General features: G+C 39.0%; 1 protein-coding gene across 5 annotated transcripts in view; it reads right to left on the bottom strand.

Annotated features, from left to right (window-relative positions):
• The window catches only part of MYPN (myopalladin), a 131,191-nt gene that overhangs the window by 76,149 nt on the left and 35,700 nt on the right, over nt 1-19,342 (bottom strand). For all 5 annotated transcript variants that reach the window (XM_032795265.2, XM_032795261.1, XM_032795264.1 and 2 more), the window contains 3 exons: nt 16,388-17,332; nt 3,950-4,125; nt 861-912 (listed from right to left, as the gene is read on the bottom strand). In XM_032795265.2, coding sequence (XP_032651156.1) covers nt 861-912; nt 3,950-4,125; nt 16,388-17,331 — 1,172 coding nt within the window. In that variant the 5' untranslated portion in view covers nt 17,332. The remainder of the gene's footprint in view (nt 1-860; nt 913-3,949; nt 4,126-16,387; nt 17,333-19,342) is intronic.

Raw genomic sequence — 19,342 nt, 5'->3', positions numbered from 1 at the left:
GTGGATATGCCGGTGCATTACTGACACATACAGAGCAAAACAATTCAAACCTCCAGTGGGCACCAGAGCTCACTTAGTTCAAGTGGTGGTGGCATCAAGAGATGAGAAAGGGAGGTCTTTTATGATAAAATCTGTAAAGCTACAACATGTTCATCCCTGTATACATTTACCAAATTTTACCAGATATACAAAGTATTCAGCTGATGCAGGTATTGATTGGCAAGTCTTGCATGCTGCAGATTTCATAGAGTAGGGGAATCCTGTCTCTCAGTGACATTATTTTGTTCCTTCCCTAGGAATTTTGTCACTGTTGAGAAAATCACACGCTGAGGATCTATGGACTTAGCTCTGAGAGAGAATTGGAGAATTTGTGGTTGCTTACCTGGCAATTTTTCCCTTCTTTGAAGGGATAGGTCCATGGATCCAGACCTCCTGAAAAAGGGAGATCTTTTAAACTTATGGTTACAGTTCTCTGCAGCAGTTGAATTTTTCTTGTTTAGTATTATTTTTGCAAGGTGCTGATGCAGAACGAGAGATTTTGTTTGTTTGTTTCAGAGTCCAGAGGAGCTAGCTTTGGAAGCATCTTGAAACTGAGGGGGGTCCCTGGAAGGTGGGGGGTAGTCTCTTGTCAAGCATCCAGTCAACTTTTGATTCTGTACTTTATGGCTAAAAACAGGTGGTGACCCACACTGAGGATCTGTACACGTACCACTTTGAAGAAGGGAAACTGCTCACTTAAACAACCACAAATTTCCCCATTGTATATTTTAGAGGTTAAACATATTTTAAAAACTTAATCACATACCTACTTTTTTTTTACAGTAAAATTTTTGAAATATCTTAATGCAAGCAACACTTACTGATCCATTTCTTCTGTGCTAATTTCACCCTCAGATTCAGAAGAGGAGGCACCTATGGAAGGGCAAAAACATTTCACATGGAATCAAAATTTTCAGCAATTTGTCTAGTAAGTACGCAAACCTCCATTATTAGGATTTCTCATATAGACTTTTAAAATTAGGAGTATAAAGTTAAAACAAACCAAAAGATTATGTGCAGTAAAAATGAAGTAACGCAGTATACTGAATTAAAAGCAACACCGTATCCTGAATTAAATGCAACACTACTAATGATAAATCTTGGGCCAATACAGATTTGAAATGGGATGGATTCAAGTGAGGAAAACATCGTCTAAAGTGAATGTTTGGCTGGATGCCCCACAATTCCTCCTTAAAATGTCACTAATATCTAAATCTTTTGACTGTTCTACGCTCTGTGTCTTTGGAAGTATTGTGTGGTCAAATAAGCGCTTATACTTAGACATTTGGTATTACTATCACAAAAACATCAAGGACCTGTAACCACATCTAGTATTCTTTGGGTTATTGGTTCCTCCTCCAGCCAGTGCCTGTTCAGCATTGTTTTGGTAAAAGGAATCAAAGCTCCATTTGCCAGTGGCCTGGTATTCAAGACAGTATCTGACTCTGCTTTCTCTGTCGTCAGAATCTGTTTTGTTTTTTTTCTTTGAGGTGCCTAGTAGTGAATGTCTTCACTCAGCAGTGTCTCCTATCCAATTCCAATTGTCTTTTATAAAAGCAGACTGTGGCCCAAATCTGGAGAGGTAGTAAGCACCTGCTGAGTACCCACAACTCCCACTGTTTTAAGTGGGTGTTGCAGGTATTCAGCACTTCTCATGATTTGTCCCTTCATTGGCAAATTGCAGAAACAGAGAGAGAATATCATTAAGGGATGGTTTGTGATACCTTTATATTGAGTTGTACCTTCCTCAACAAACAGTCTCATTGAGTTTAATGGGAGTAGTCATGGTGTAAGATACTCATTAGCAAGAGTAAGGATCTCACGATTTGGCCCTAAATAGAGTAATATGTTCAAAATACATAGAAAATGGGACTACAGCAGGTTTTGCTAGGTTTGGCAATGTAATATTACATTGCCAAGCCAAGTAGAAGGTACATACATATATATCCCATAAACACTCTTACAATTTAAATATTGAATGTTGGAATCAAATAGATACAAGGAAACACTTTACTCCACATAGATATCAAAACATTTATTAAAAAAATATGCCCATTTCAGAGCCATTTAAAAAAATGTAATGATTTACTATTAGCTTTTTCCTAAGTCAGGAGAAGGTTGTCTGGCTGCTTAAATTTGTCTTTTATGGTCATTTGCGTGAAACTCATAAACAATTTAAATTAACAAAAAGTATCTGAAGGTTGCACAGAATTAGATGTTGTTTAAGAACAACCCATGAAAGAACCATAAAATAATGTCATGACGGGATTAGTTGTAAAACTTGCTAGGTCATCAATAAGCCATGCAGGCATTTTATTTGAAGTAGAAAGATAAATAACTGAAAACGTGAAAACTCTCTTTCCATTATATAAAAGTAAGAGACTACACCCATGGAAATACATGATTACAATTAAAATGACTGAAAAAATTGAATAATGTTGTTATTCTATTACATTTTATGAGACTGAAATAATAAATGAAATTGGGGTAACAAGGCTTAAACTTTGTCTTTGACCCTTAGGACAGAGTTGAAAAAAGTGTTGGGATGAGCCATTAAAAATAAACTAAGCTTATAAGAGTCCTTTGTTAATTCAGGGCCTGAATCAACTGAAGGACAATTAAGTTTACAGATGCAACAAAGCGGTTCCTCTTCATTCCCATAAACAATAAAAAGGCTCTAGTTAGATGACCCTCATTCTATCTACACAAAGATGTAGATCCCAAGGTGAGACATCTTTAACCAATCAGAACCCAATAAAGGGTCACTGTCTGCTTGGTTGCAGGCCTCTCTGTTCTCTCCTGTGCAACCACAAATATTAAACTGCATTATTTTTGCACAATTTTATTTTGTGTTCGCATTTTTATCCAAAATGGGCTGACAAGACTGAAACCAAGCAAAAGTGTAAATGTCTGAAATAGAAGGTAATTTTGCCCTACATGAGCTACAATATAAGAGTTACCTAGTACTGAGATTTCTTTATTGTCGGTAGTGTTACAGCCAGTGTTTAGCCAGTTAACAGTTTTTGGCACCAACAGCTACTGACCAGTCAGGAGGGGTATAGTGCCAAACTAAGTTAGGTCATATAACTCACAACATACACACACTCTTAACAAAAACATAAAATAAAAAATCCTTCTGCTTAGAGTCTGGAAAGAGAGAAATCAAGATCCTCTGAATTTCTGTTAAAATTTGTGAGGCAGTCCAGCTACTATGATAATGGGTCCAGTGTAAAAACCCAGCCAGGCTAGACAGAACCCACTTTTAGCTAAATGAATTGTTTTTGGAACATAAGGATGGAAAATATGAAAGAAAAAGCCTTAAATATCAGAAAACAAATACATTCAGTTTCATTTACAGTACACATTATATGCAGATATAAGGATCAAAGTATGTGTTGGACTTGTTTGTAAACAGCTACAGGTTTGGGATAACAGGTGAATCTCAGGCTACATTTCAGTTTTCCATGTTGAAATAATAATTATTGCCTGAACTATCATATTCCTCAAATGTTTGTGCAACAAGTACGAGAAAAACAGATTGATGGAGAATTAGACACATAGGTTGAGTTTTCCTTTTTCTAGAGGAGCTACAGAAAAGAACTATAGAGAGATATCACAATCTTAGCACTTTTAGTCCCTGATCTTACAATGAGATCTGCAAGAGGTCCTGGATCTGAGGTCGTTGCAGGCTCAAGGCTTAGTAAAAATGTATTTAAAGAGCAGTAAGAATACCTGTATAAAAGAACTTTAAGAGACAAAATGATAAAATGTATTAATAGACTGGAATTGTTGACTTTCCACTAATGAGCTGTGCAACAAACCAGTAAATTTCGTGCTAGTACATAAAACACATATTTCTATTTTTAAAGATTTATGATCAGTTTCATTTTGCAAAGATTTATAATGTTACCCTCTATGTATATCTCTGCAGAAGTTGAGTCTGTCCCATAGATGTTTGAAGCAAAGCAAGAATAACGTCCGGTGTCTTCTTCAAAAGCTTCAACAATAATCAATGAGTGCAGATCTCCTGACTGGATAATGTGAATGTCTGGTGAGTTTTCAAGCTCCTTTCCTTCGCAGTACCACCTGCAAGACAAGATTACAGTTTATCATAACAAAAACTTGACAACCAGAAGGCAGTTTAACAACAAAACAGATGGTTTATTGTCCTAAGCAGAGACATACCTTAGGCAAATTAAACTGGCAGTTGATTGTTTTTGGAACACCTAATTACAACAAATAATAGAGCTACAATCTATACAGTACTTATACCTATTAACATATTAGTTTATTTCACACAAGAATGTGATATTTTTCCAGATACAGGGATCTCGCTGATAACTTGATAGGGGAAGAGAATAGAGTCCTAATTTGAATTCAGCTTCAGTTTCTCATTTCATTATATGAACTACATTAGATTTACTTCAAAAACATTATATGCACAAATGTACATTAATTTTTTGGACATATCATAGAAAAATCTAACCTTAAATTTATAACACTTTCAAGCATCTCTTGATTAACTCCATTTCACTAGCTTGTGTATGTAAGTATCTTATCATTCAAATAGCATACCTTTCTGATGTCTGTTATGTGTGGCCTGGGGATTGGAACGATTGACTGGATCACTATACAGTAGTAAAGATTGTTATTCTTCCTTGTTTTTTGTATTTGGTATCCATGTTTCTGGTACATGTGTTTAACAACTTTTTAAAAAGATCAATGCAGTTATGAAAATCCAAGAGGGAGCAGACAAAATGGATTACTCTGTGTGGGCCAAAGGAGGTGGTCTCATCTGCCTTTCCTGCACAGCTTGGCCCAACCCATAAAGTTCAGATCCAGATTTGAACTCATCCAAAGTTTGGGAGTGTTCAGATCTGGTGTTTTAGTTTAGATCCATCTGTACTTGCCTGGTATAAATTCCTGATATAGAAATTTCTCTTAAACTTCATCCCTGTAAAATGTCATGTTCAGCTTGGAGCAAAGTAAAGAAAAGGACTGGAATTTAATCTAACATGACTCCTTACATTGTCATGTGTTGCTGCATGTTTGTGACCACTTGATCATTACATATATAAAGTTAATGTGTATATCCCAAGGAAAAGACGTTTTCTACCACATTGTAAGATATCTCCAGAATAAGTCTTCTCAGGGGCAAATGGCCATTCAGACTGCTGGACCCTAAATTCTTCTCTAAGTCTTGTTGCTACAGTTGCCTTTTAACACTCATTTAGATGGTGCAGATTACACTGGGCCTGAACCTGAAATCCCAAATCCTATTTCTCATGTGAAAACAGGGATTTCAAAATATTTTGTTAAGCACGTAGAGATATCAAATCTCTTTGCATTTCAAAGAGCCAATGCTGTAGAAGACGCAGGAAAGAAAGGAGCATGTCTAGATTTTGTTGTAAAAGCAGCACCTCAGAAGGCAGCTCCATGAATTTGGTGCTGAGATTGCCTATCAGTTCACCCTTAGGCAAACAAGCAGGAGGAGAGAGGAGGCTATCCTGCTGCCCCTTAATGATGTGGAGGGAACAATGGAGGAAGGTAAAAAGTAGCTGGGTTTCACTCCAAAGCAAAACTCAGATTGATGGAGGGTGGCGAGAAGGAAAGGTATTATGGTATATTGAAGTCAGGAATTAAAAGTTCTGGATAAAATGCAGAAGCATCTGTTTTTAGATATTGAACTTAAACTAATTCTGAACTATAAACCTTTTGAGGTTTGTCCAGTTTATCCAGCCCAACAGTTTCCACATATACGCAATACTGTTTCTTACAAGCAATAGTTGTATTTTCTGTTTTCTGCCATTTTTCTAATTAACTTGAAGAAATAATGAAAACTGGTTGAATAGAGTATTCAGTGGATATTATTCTGTGAATTCTGATTTTTTTTTCAAATACATTTGATTGTCAGATAACTTAATTCCCAGAAAATATCCACTCAGTGTGCAGTGGCCATCAAAAAGCTAACAGAATGCTAGGGGACTGCTGCTCAGGCATCAATGTTCCCTCTAATTTTTTATGTTCATGCGTGACCAGTATGAAGGTGATGTGTCAATAACAAAATTCATGTAGTGAGGGTGGATCCAAGGGGTTTGGAGTGTGGGAGAGGGTTCAGGGCTGGGGCAGAGGGTTGTGGTGTGGGGGGGAGGGCTCTGGCTGGGGGTGCAGGCTCTGGGGCAGAGCTGGGGATGAGGGGATTGGTGTGTGGGAGGGACTCAGACCTGGGGGGTGAGGCTGAGGGAGTTGGTGTGTGTGAGAGGGCAGTGGGTTGAGGCAGTGGGTTAGGCTGTGGAAGAGGGTATGGGCTCTGGGCTGGGGGTGTGGGCACTGGGGTGGGGCTGAGGACAAGGGGTTTGGAGTGCAGGAAGGGGCTCCAGGCTCGGGAGCAGAGCTGAAGGATTTGGCGTGAGGGAGGCAGGGCCAGCTCTACCATTTTTGCCGCCCCAGACGCAAAAAAAATGAAAAAAAGCCACCCGAACTGCTGAAGCAGGGGTGCAGGCTCTGGGGTGGGGTCAGGGATGAGGGGTTTGAGGTACATGAGGTGGCTCTGGGTGTGGGGGGGGGGCTTAGGGCTGGGGCAGGGGGTTGGGGCATGGTCTTACCTCAGGCAGCTCCCAGACAGCGTCACAGTGGGGCTAAGGCAGGCTCCCTGCCTGTCCTGGCTCCGTGCTGCACCCCGGAAGTGGCCAGCACTTCTGGCACCTAGGTGGCGGGAGGGGAAGGCAGGAGGCTCCATGTGCTGGTCTTGCCTGCAGGCACCGTCCCCGCAGTTCCCTTTGGCCACTATTCCTGGCCAATAGGAGCGCAGAGCTGGTCCCCAGGGCCAGCTGTATTGGTCGCTGCTCAGGCGGTCCCTGGGGCCAGCTGCCTGGGGCCACCAGAGCAGTGGCTGGTGTGGCTGACTGTGGGGCTACCCAAGCGGCTGGCTGCAGAGCAGCTCCAGCAGCAGCTGGTGTGGCTGTCTCCAGGTCTGCCTGAGCCACTGGCCCCAGGGCTGGCTATTGGGAGGCCCTGCAGTCAGCCACACCGGGCACTGCAGAAGTCACGGAGGTCTCAAGAAGTCATGGAAACTCTGACTTCCATGACTGCCATGATAGACATGAAGCCCTAATGATAGAGATCTATGTAATCATGAATGGTATGGCAAAAGTGAATAATGAAGTATCATTTACCCCTTCACATAACAGAAGAGTCTGGGGCACCCAATGAAATTAATAGGCAGCAGGTTTACAACAAAGGGAAGTACTTCACACTACGCACAGTCAACTTGTGGAATTCATTGCTGGGGATGGTGTGAAGGCCAAAAGTATAACTGGGTTCAAAAAATAATGAGATAAAATAATGGAGAATAGGTCCATCAGTGGCTATTAGCTAATATAGTCATGGATGCAAGCCCATGCTCCAGGTGTCCCTAAGCCTTCAAAAGCTGGGACCGGATGATAGTGGATGGATCACTCAGAAGTGCCCTGTTCTGTTCATTCTCTCTGGAGCATCTCACACTGGCCACTGTCAAAGATAGGATACTGAAGCAGATGGATCATTGGTCTGACCCAGTATGACCGTTCTTATGTTTTAACTATTCACCCAACTCTAGAAACAATTCAACTAAGTAAAAGCTGTGTACGAGCTACTGAGCACAAGCAAATATTATCAAAGAAATGGCAAGTAAAAATATATTACAGAAAATATAAATTCATTGAAGAAAACCTTAGGAAAGACTTTCAAACAATAAACTATACTGTGCTTGCACAGTGTCTCCTACTATACATCATGAGGGTCAGATCATTAAGAATGTGTTTGTACCTCAGATCATTAAGAATATGACTAAACAAATAAAATTGCTTACATTTAACACTTCAGTTGCATTAGCATGTTGGAAGTACTGCATTTCAGATCAGTTTGGGATATATATCAGACAGTATATGAACTCTGGATCGTCCCTAAAGGATCTTCCTGAGAAAAGAAGGGTAAGCAGCCTATACCACTGAAAGATGAACTCTAGCAGAATTATGTGCAGACTGATAAGTGAGGCCTGAGGGAGCTCTGTAAAAAACACAGCATGATAGGCATGCAGGAAGAAGTGAAACTTCAATACTTATTACATAACTGAGATACAAACTAGATACTATTTGTGCCCCGTAAATCATAAAAGCCTAATGTGAGCACAGGGTATATTATTTTGAATAAGACGTAGTATGATCTATACCTGTCCAATTAATTGACTTTGATTGTTCAGTCCTGGAACTTGAAAACTCTGTCTCAGGGGTCGGCAACCTTTCAGAAGTGGTGTGCTGAGTCTTCATTTATTCACTCTAATTTAAGGTTTTGCGTGCCAGTAATACATTTAAACATTTTTAGAAGGTCTCTTTCTATAAGTCTATAATATATAACTAACCTATTGTTGTATGTAAAGTAAATAAGGTTTTAAAAATGTTTAAGAAGCTTCATTTAAAATTAAATTAAAATGCAGAGGCCCCCGGACCGGTGGCCAGGACCCGCACAGTGTGAGTGCCACTGAAAATTAGCTCATGTGCCGCCTTTGGCACACATGCCATAGGTTGCCTACCCCTGCTCTATTTATTCTGCAGGGGAGTTCCTGCCCTGTAGAGTGTAGATTGCCTACCACACTGACATCCTATTAGAAAGACACTCCTTTATAACTGCAGAGTAGGATTTCAAGGTTGAATGACTGGATGTATCAGTTTTGTGCCTTTAGGTGTCAGTTTTACCTCCCACTTTCACAAGTTACTAGCCTCTACTGTAACAAGCACTATAAACTGATTTAATTAATAAGTACTTACAAATTTAAAACCACCAATTACAACTGACAGATATGTAAGCATATATAAAGACAAGAGCCCAGTAACATAATTTTATTACAACAGACTGAGAACAGGGAGAACTTTGACACATACTCAGTTTTCCCTTCCTAAATTTCTCACAGCTGAAATACAGATTTGCTTATGTGAAATATATTCACATTGTTTTTGTGAAATTTTGCCATTGAGAAAATGGCAAAATTTTATGCCCACAACCCTGATCTCTTAGTTGGTCATCATCTAGAGGAGCCTTGGATCACATTCTTCTATCCCCTCCAGTCCTACTTTGCTCATTTTCTAGGTCTTCAACTCTCAGGTGGGCAAAATTAGATGCCCTGGCATGTTTTTCAGTCAGCGGTTTGCCCAGGACAGAGCTGTGATCCAATAAACTGTACTTCATAGCAACTGCTGATGCTGCCTCTAAGCTTCATGGACCTTGTTAAATATGTGTTTCAAAACACTTCATAAACACTCTATTACTGGAAGCCAAATTCGGTAGTGAGGAGCTCAGTCAGAAGTTTAAGAAATACCATTATCTGCAATCGTTATAAAAGGAGCAGAGACAGTTACACATTTCTTAAAAAGCCAAATGGACTATAGATAATTTCCAAAATGGCAGAAGAGAGAACACATCAAAATTAATATAAAAAGATAAAACTGTGCAGTGAAAATAAAGAAGCTTCAAAAGAAGCCTCTCTTTTAAAGGACTGATTAGGCAGCCTCATACTATTGCTATTCTACTGACTACATAGTAAGATTATATGGTTCTTTGCTGTGTGTGTGTGTGTGTGTGTGTGTATGTATGACAAACCACAGACAAAACAAGACACATTACAGTAAATACTTTGATACAAGCAATACTAAAATGAAAGGGCGATATGTGCTCCTGCTGATCAACTTTTTGATTAAAATTGAAAGGTTTTATAATTCTATAGGGGTAGGGTGGAATCTATTCTTCATTCCATTGTTTGTCAAGGGTATTTTCATGAATGCAGTCTTCTGTTATAGACAATGTATAATGCAGTTACTGCTGTTCTTTCCTCTGCAGTTACTATTCCTCTCACCCCTTCAAAATGAGCAACATGAGTTAGTAAACTTCAATTTATGGTTCAGACATAGGCTCAGTTTTCCCATGTAGTATATTTTTAATCACTACTTCCATCTTACTTAAAGTTCATACACTAATTATTTTGAGATTACAGAAAGAGAAAACAAAAAGATCAAGAGTACAAAATGCCCTTTTAATTTTTATAAATAAAAGGTATGTTTTTACCCTAATAGTCCTCTCCTCACTACCACAAATTGTAAAATAACATTTTAGGAAATGTTTTAGCAGGATTTTATATCCATCATATAAAATGTCAGATTGTGATATAATCCTTATTAATTAACATATTATTCTTACCATTGAAATACTGTAATGAAATGTTAGTTACAAAGGGAGTACTAACATTGAGATACATGGCATGACTAAAGAATCAATACTCTCTGTCACTGACATTTTATTCCTGTCACAAATTGTAGTGATAGTTCCACTACACAAGCCAGATTCACATGAACCCCAACCGGCGTCAAACACTACGGCCAAATTCATCGCTGGCATAACTCCACTGACTTGGATGGAATTATATCAAAGACAAGTTTGGCCCCATGGCTTAAAGAGATAAAAACTAAGAAATGAATTTTTATTAAACTCTCAGAAATATTTTTCAACTTAATGGTGATTATATGACTTCTAAATTTAACTACAAATTAATCAATCACAGATCTATTTTCTTAAACAAAGCAGTGCTCAAATGAACCTTTTTTAGCTATCTGTGTGTATGTTAGAGAGTGTTCTCATAGAAATTTCATGACATGCAGCCTGTTTTTAGCACTTCAAATCCTCATGACACTTACAGAACGGTTGTGTGTGCCAAATCATGCAATGTGATTCATAAGTAAAATTAACCTAGCAGAGATGAGCCAAACAGTTTGGAAAAAATTTAGACCCCTCTTAGCCTGAGCGGATAAGGAGGGGCCATCTGCCACCAATAAGAAGGACGTATGTCAGACCTACTACTTTAGCAATTTTTTAAAAAAGAGATGCAGAAGGAAGCATGGAGAGAAGTCCTCACAACCTTTAGCTTCATTAAAAGAATTAGATGGTCCTCACTCCAAATACGTATCTTATATCTGACCTGTAGCTAAAGTAAATGTGACTCACTGTTTCAGAGTTTTTGGGGGGCGGGGGTTAAATTGCAATTCAAATTAACTTTTTAAATGATAAATTCTTTGGAGTAGGGTAGTTGTTTTCTATATGTTCATGCAATGCCTTGTACAATGGAGCTGCATCTTGAGTGCACTCTAGGTGCTACCTCAACATAAATGTTTAATAATAAGTGTTTCTCCCTAGCTGTGAACTCAGTTTTGGGGTCAGCATAAACAGATTTTGTGATGTCATTCTTTGATTTCTCCTTTTTTATGGCATTGCATAAAACTGATATAAAATATAAGGGATAAAGGTTGGGTACATTGAAACATCTTTGTAGATAAGCTTAACTAACTTCACCTAGTGATGTGCTTAATTTCTTAAATCTTCCTGAGGCATTTGGTATTGCCTCATTTGCCACCTATGGGCTTATTTACACTACATTTTACACACAACCATCTTTACATTAAGGCCTGGTTGCCTCAAAGGTTTGGATGGGTCCGGAGAAGCATTCAAATCAAAACAATCAAATCTTCAGAGGCTCACTTACCATTACTTTAAATCAGTTTCTTGTGCCACCCACCCTTTCTGTCCTTCACTGAGTGATTACCCACTCAGCTAAGTAAGCTGAGCTGAGTAAGGGAATTTTAGGTTTGGGTTTAGAGGGAAATTTACAAATTTACAAATGAATTCTGTTGCCATCAAATAACTCATATTTTATTTGTATACATTTTCGGGGGTAAAAGTTGTCTACCTGATACCTCACTGTTGCTATAACAACATATTTTAAGTGTTCTCACCAGAGCTGGTCAAATAGTTTTCTAAAAATTAAGGGGCACATTTGGAAACAAAAATGCCAAGCTTGGTTTGCTACAATTTGTGGAGTTGTATTATTTATTATGAATAGGTGTTCAGACAACTGTTGGGCATTTGTGAAAATATTCGTGAATTCTAAAGTTTGGCAAATTTTAGCAGAAATTATTATTTGTCTGAAAATTCATACTGAAGTATGTTATTTACTATTCATTATTCATCCTTTAAAAAGCATTTTCATCAGCCAGTCAAAGCAGAAACTATATCATGTATCTTAGCTGTTCCATCACACAATGGAAACAATGAATAGTCAAAGTGAACAGTTTGTGAACAACTCATAGTCTGAAAGTTTGGAGTGTTATAGCTGTGTTGGTCCCAGGATATTAGAGAGATAAGGTGAGTGAGGTAATATCTTTTATTGGATGAAGTTCTGTTGGTGAGAGAGACAAGAGACATAGAGTTCTTCTTCAGGTCTGAAAGCTTGTCTCTTTCACCCATCTTGTCTCTCATAGTCTTAAAGTTATTAATCTAATTATTCAGCAAAAATTGACAAATGACAAATATATTTAAAGAAAATCATAACTGTATGAATAATTCAATAGGCAAGTAAGTGGCTAAATTAACATTGAATCATATGCATAATGAATAGTTAAATCAGCTCTAGTTGTCATAGAGTAGACACCTTTCCCTCCCTACATTACTATTTCTGATCAGATCCCTTAGGAAACTTCCAGTGCTCATCCCTCAAATCATTCAGGCAGTCCCAGGTATGAGAGGTTCAGTTCAAGACTCCAGCCTCTAATACGATCAGGAGATTTTATCACAAATCTCTGACTTCTTCCATCTTGCCGTTGAGTCAAAAGAACTAGAATCTGTCTGATTTCTTGCTACTATTGAACATTTGGTAGCAGTTATTCCTATCAATCCATCTGTCGCTGATGGAAATTCTTTGCACCCATCTCTGTGCAGTACTGAAACTCATTGATTTAGAAGCACTGAAATCATGATAACATTTTGGATTTAAATTACTTGTTTAGAAAAGTGCTTGCTCAGCAGTAGTAATGACAGGCTAACATGAAAAGTAAATCAGTAATACCAAAACCCACATTGCAATCCCAATATCTGCTAAAAGTTAATTGACATTTACCTCAGATAGTGGCTACAAAAAGTAATGCACTCTCAAGTGCCCAGATGCATGTTCTTGGAAAAAGAAGGATCATATCATATGCTTTGAAGCCCAGCAAAAACATTAATCAGATTTGTAGCTGCAGACAACCCATGATACTGTGTTCCTTTTAGGCATTCTTCTCTAGGACATGTATTCCACCACTTTGTGTGCAGAAGGCTAGTACATTCTGTCAAGATGGCTGATACCAGCAATGTGAACTGAATGTCAAATGATAAGGTTAGCTTCTGTTTTTTCTTAATACCATCTTAACACAGGTTTGTGAATCAAAAAAAGAAATTTTTTAAACAACATTTTGTGTTGACAGTCGTTCTTTTTTGAAGTGAGTAGAGTAATTCAGATTTACACCAGTGTAAATAAGGGCAGAATAACTGAGATCAAACCAACATGACGGAACTAAGTATTTCTAAACTTGGCATTTCAAAATCCAAATCAAAACTTCTTTCAATGCAAATGCACTCAAATTTGGTATTTGGATTCAGGCATTATAGGTTCAAGGCAATAGCTTGTATCCAAACCTCAGACTAGAGGTTTTAGTTTGAACCATCTCTAATACATGCTTTTTGAAATAGTCTTTGTAGGGGTATATTTAAGACCCAGGTTGTACTATAGAAACAAATTACCTTTCTGCCACACAAATACTCCATCAGAAGCCATGCTGTCACATCTAACATGACAATCCATGTCCTCATTCCTCAGGCTCCCTTCCACTGGTCAGTGGAGGACTAATGTAAGTTACTACTGACCCACTCCCATATTAACTTGTGCCAGAATGTCCTACAGGCCTAGGAGTGTGTGTGGGTGTGTTGGGGGGGGGGCAGTGAATTATGATTTGGAGAGAAGCCATTGCCCTTCTCCAACTCCAGACTATTAAAGCAATTGAGCATTCGGAGAGAGGCTTCTGCAAGGTTAGGGGAAGGGACAAGCATTCCATGAACGCCGCATTAAGCTCTGCTTCATGAACTGCTGATAAATTCCTGCTTTTCAGAGGTTGTTGCCTTTTTTGTTTCTGTTTTTCTTGGCTATAAGAATATAGCTGTCTTCTCCTTGCATAACTTCACAGCCATTACACTAACCCACCACACACCTTCTCAAAAAAGGCTACCCTCAAAGTAGGCTGATCTCCAATACTTTTTCTAATCCAAGGTCCTAACACATTTCAGCATCTAGAGGCAACAAGATGCCTCTTTATTGTCTTTGACAGCTCTATACACCATGCCAAAGATACGTAATATTTTTAGTGAATACCGTTTGCTCAAGTCCCCATAGCTCATTGGAAGTTGATCCAAAAGTAAATTATTTACTGATTTTATTTTTCCTGGAACCAATGACTATGAGTGAGTCAGGATCATTGTATATGGAAATTTATAATATAGACAATTGCAATCACGCGGCACAAAATACCACATAATGCTCTCATTAGTTCTCACAAATTATAATCTTGGCTAGTTTGAACCTGGAAGATAGAAAATATTCTTGGTTTTCTGGATAGATTTTCCTTCTACCCATGCCCAGTGTTTATTACTGCCCATTTGCAGGAGTAATGAGATGTGGGATTTTCAGGCTAAAAGCTACATTATGCCTTAACAACAACTACTAACAAAAAACCAGACAACCCTTTGCAAGCAGCAGGTGTTCCCAGTCTGCTCTTTAACACACTGTAAACTCACACACATACACACAGTACAAACTTAGCCTCTTCCTAGTGTTTACTGTTATTTGCTGGTTTAATAACAGAATTTTCTACTGAGCCTAAGCTTTCTCCTGAGCTTGGATGCTCCTGGATTGTTTTATTTTCTTTGGGATTCCTCTATCCCTGCCCCTAATTCCACCTGCTTCAGGGAGATGTTCAAACCTTTTATGATCTGGGTTAGATCTCATAGGACCCACTTGGTCCGGCTCCCAGTGTGAGTCAGTGTGGGTCTTGTGGAATTTTTTAAAATGTATTATAGGGAAGATCCTTCAAGGCAAAGTGCCTGGACAAGTCAGCCTCGGAGTCTTTGGAATCTGAGAAGTTAGAGATTTCTTCAAAGTAGGGAATTTGTATTTAGGACTCAGCAATGTTTCCCCTCTAGTCTCTTCAGGAAAAGCAACTCCCTTACACTACTATCTTCTTTCATCCTCTTTCTCTTCTACCAGACAAAGAGCTGAATTCAGTTTGGCATTTGTGATGATGGAGTCTGAACAAGAGGAGTACAAAGAAAGGTCTCAGAGGAAACTGTTAATCTGAGCAGTGAGTTTGGGCAGGAAACATACTGGAATGCACATTGCTATGCATTAAGATGCTTCCCTTTGATTTCAGCCTAGAAACAATATACACCTACCTCTTCTGTTAACAACAATCAGATCCTTTGGAGGAAGGGTTGAATTCTCCTTTCGGTTACTGTGATGCATCCTTATTGCATTCATTGGGGTAGCACCCAGGTGACTGAGAACATTTAGTCTATGGGCTATCTTTAAACAAGTTTAGGTTGAGAAACATCAATAAAATCTGAGAATTTGAAGGTAAAAGTTAGAATTTCAATAAACTATTTCCCAATCTGTGTCCCTGGCATACAATGTTTAGCACTTTTATAGTGCCTTTCATCACCAAAGATCTTTACAAACATTACCTAATTAATCCTTGAAATTCCCCTGAGATGTAGGCAGAAACTATACCACATGGTTTAGCTGTCCAACCACATGAGTAACATATCGTGATTAGTTAAAGCATTTCACAGTTGAAGACACTAAGGTTAAGTGACTTTCCCAAGGCTACAGAGGGAATCCTTGTCAGACCCTGTATTAGCATTAAGGAGTTCCTGGCTCCGAGTGTAATCCTTGTCAGATCCTGTATTAGCATTAAGGAGTTCCTGGCTCCGAGGGGATTTTTAATCTCTCATCATTTATATTTTTACATTTATTAGTGAAAATCTCTTGGTCATACAATCCTCTACTTACTCAACCCAAATGCATTCAAACTGTAGCAACAAGAATCATGCACATAGCTATATTTAGCTGGTTCACTGTGATTAATCACTAAGTTCCCATAAAAAGAACAAATCTTTCTCAGAAAGGAGATAACACATTTTCTAATTACAGAGGTGTAGCTCTTAACAGGTATCTCCTCTACAATTCAGAGAAAAAGCATGCCCCCTAAATGTCTTAAGTTTAAACAGCAACAACCCTCTGGATAATTTAAAGAAAGCAATTGTTTTTCCTAATTAATTTTAATAACCAAGATCAAAGAATTTCTGCTACAAACTTCTAAAATGTATACATAAAACCAACTTAGAAGTGTAACACATCCACCTGCCATTACAGAAATGCAAAATGGCAAAAGCTGAATATGTTTACCTGACTTCAGGTGCTGGAATTCCTACCACAATGCAGTCCAACTGCACTTTGGTTCCTTCAGGAACTTCTCTGCTTTTCAGTTTTTGTGTAAAGTGTGGTGGCTGTCCGATAGGCTCCTCAAAATATAAAGATGTGGGTGCTGCCTCTGTTGTTAATTCTGTACTTTCTAATTGATTTATAGCTTCCAAGTTTGCCTCCTGTCGATCATTTGTTTTTTCAAGTATATGCTCTGCTTTATTATCCAAGTCTTGAAGTACTGGAATAGAAGGTCGTTCTCTCTTTTCTGACAGCTTTGGGAAACTAGGGCTACCTTCTTGAGCAGCCTTATTTTTAGATTCAAGTTTGCTCCTGTAGTTTTTGCATGTTTTAGGTCTTATTCTTTTAGAATTATGTGCTTTGAAAAGTGAAGAAAGCTCCTCAATAAAATCTGCTGCCTTGTTTAGGAATTCCTTTTTGGATTCTGCTTCAGAACCAAACTGTTGTTTCTTTAGATCCTGAGTGCTCTCTTTGGAACCTTTTGTTTCTGTGACATGATCCAGGCAAAAGTTTGAATGGAGACCATTGTCTGAAGTTGGCAAAGCTGTGGACTGGGCCATTTGTTTGTTTGAAACTGTTTTTCCGCAGTTTTTCACTTGATCAGAGCTATAATGTACATGTGTCTGTTGCTCATCCTGTTTTTCAAGTGGATCTTGATCAATTGCTTGTCTTGCCAGATTTACACTTTCATCTAATTCTTCTTGGCTCAAAAAGGCAGAGAGATCTGGAAGGTCATCTTGGCCAGCTACTTCCTCTGAAGCCCCAGAAGTACTGCCATAATGGAAAGTATGTGGAGATGCTTCTGATCTACTTCTTTCACTGTTCCCTGGATGTCTGGTTTCAGCTAAATAACTCTCTCTCAGAAGTTGAGATATTGAAGTGGAAGATTCTAAACTGTTGTCTTGCATGCTGTTAACAAAAAGGACAAATAGGACCACACCATATCAATAGTAAATTAGTTGCCAGCACAGAATTATAGGCGTCTGAAAAGGAGAACACAAAGTTTTAAAATTGTACTTCTATTCTGAATTTTTCTTGTAAAAATGGCCTTTTTTTATTAAATAGACCTGTTCTTGTCTATATTCAGAGTCAGATCTGCTGACTTTGTTAACTAAAATAAGTTTTTATTACTTTTGACTTGCAGAGCTATTCTATTCCAGGTAATAGGTCAAGAGAATTGTTAACTAATTTCCAGTTGCAAAGCCTTTATGATTGACTATGTGTGAGCCAGCAAGAACCCACTTTGACTTTTAGATTTGGTGTTGAATTTGTAGGACTGACAATTAGGAGACAAACAAACAAACATACAAACAGCTTTACGGTACTTTTAAACTGAGCAAATTTGGTTTGAAATCACTGAAAGTCAATAAGTATATAACCCCACAAAAACAATTTTTGGGGTTAAAAACACTCTAATGGCAATTTTTCATTAAAAACTCATAGAAAATAATATATTAAGTACATAAGAACGGCCACACCAGGTCAGACCAATGGTCCATCTAGCCCAATATTCTGTCTCTAACAGTCACCAGTGCCAGATATTTCAGAGGGTATGAACAGAACAGGGTAATTTTGAGTGATCCATCCTCGTCATCCCGTCCCAGCTTCTGACAGTTGGAGGCTTAGGGACACCTGGTGAATTGGATTGTGTCTCAACATTTTGGCTAATAGCCATTGATGGACCTATCCTCCATGAACTTCTCTAATTCTTTTTGAAACCCAGTTATACTTTAGGCCTTCACAATTTCCCATGACAATGAGTTCCACAAGCAGACTGCGTTGTGTGAAGAAGTACTTCCCTTTGCTTGCTTTAAACCTGCTGCCTAATTTTATTTGGTGACCCCTAGTTCTTGTGTTATGTGAGGGGGTAAATAGCACTTCCCTATAGATTTTCTCCATACCATACATGATTTTATAGACCATTATCACATCTCCAATTACTCATCTCTTTTCTAAGATGAACAGTCCAAGTCTCTTTAATCTTTCCACATATGGAACCTATTCCATGCTCCAAATTATTTTTGTTGCTCTTCTCTGTACTTTTCCAATTCTAATATATCTTTTTTTGAGATGGGCTGATCAGAACTGCACTCAGTATTCAAGGTGTCGGAATACTATGTATTTATAAAGTGGAATTATGATATTTTTCTGTTTTATTATCTATCCCTTTGCCAATGGTTCTTAACATTCTGTTAACTTTTTTGACTGTTGTTGCACATTGAGTGAATCAGGGAACTATCCACAATGCCTCCAAGATCTCTTTCTTGAGTGGTAACAACTACGGTATATACTTGTTTAAAAGCCAAATGTTTTTAGTAAAAAAGGGAAGCACCAGAGAATGGGGTCAGCTTATGAACAGGTATAGAGAGGGAGAGGTGGGACACAGCTTCTTCCCCCAACAGAGGGAGCAAGGAGAGGCAGCATATCCAGCAGAGCCAGAAGGGAAGAGGCAGGGTCAGAGTCTCTCCACTTCTGGCCACGCTGCTCTCCCCCCAGCCTCCAAAGCAGCTGCAGCTCCGGGGCTGGCAGGCTGTGGCTGCGCTGCCTGACCCGCCAGAGCACGCTGCGGCCGCGCCGCCCAGCCTGCCACAGCAGCTCCAGCCAGGCCAGAGACATCCTCCCCTGGCCCTCCCAAGATAAGGTGGGAAGGGATGGGATGGAGAGAGTGGGGTCCTGGCCTAGGGTGGGGTCATGTGGGGGGTGGTCACAGGGGTTACTCTCCTGACTCCCAGCTTCTCCCCCCGCAAAAAAAATTTCCCCACTGTCAGGGTAAGCAGCTGGCTCCGGGACACTTTGTTTACTTAGGTTTACCTCCGTGCCTGCGGACGCTTGAGGTAAACAAACCATCTCGGCCCACCAGCAGCTTATCCTGATGGCCCGGGAACCAAAGTTTGCTGACCCCTGAATTATAGGGTCATC

This window comes from Chelonoidis abingdonii, chromosome 15 (genome assembly GCF_003597395.2).
Source record: "Chelonoidis abingdonii isolate Lonesome George chromosome 15, CheloAbing_2.0, whole genome shotgun sequence".
Taxonomy (NCBI): Eukaryota; Metazoa; Chordata; order Testudines; family Testudinidae; genus Chelonoidis; species Chelonoidis abingdonii.
This window is presented reverse-complemented; position numbering and strand designations above follow the sequence as displayed.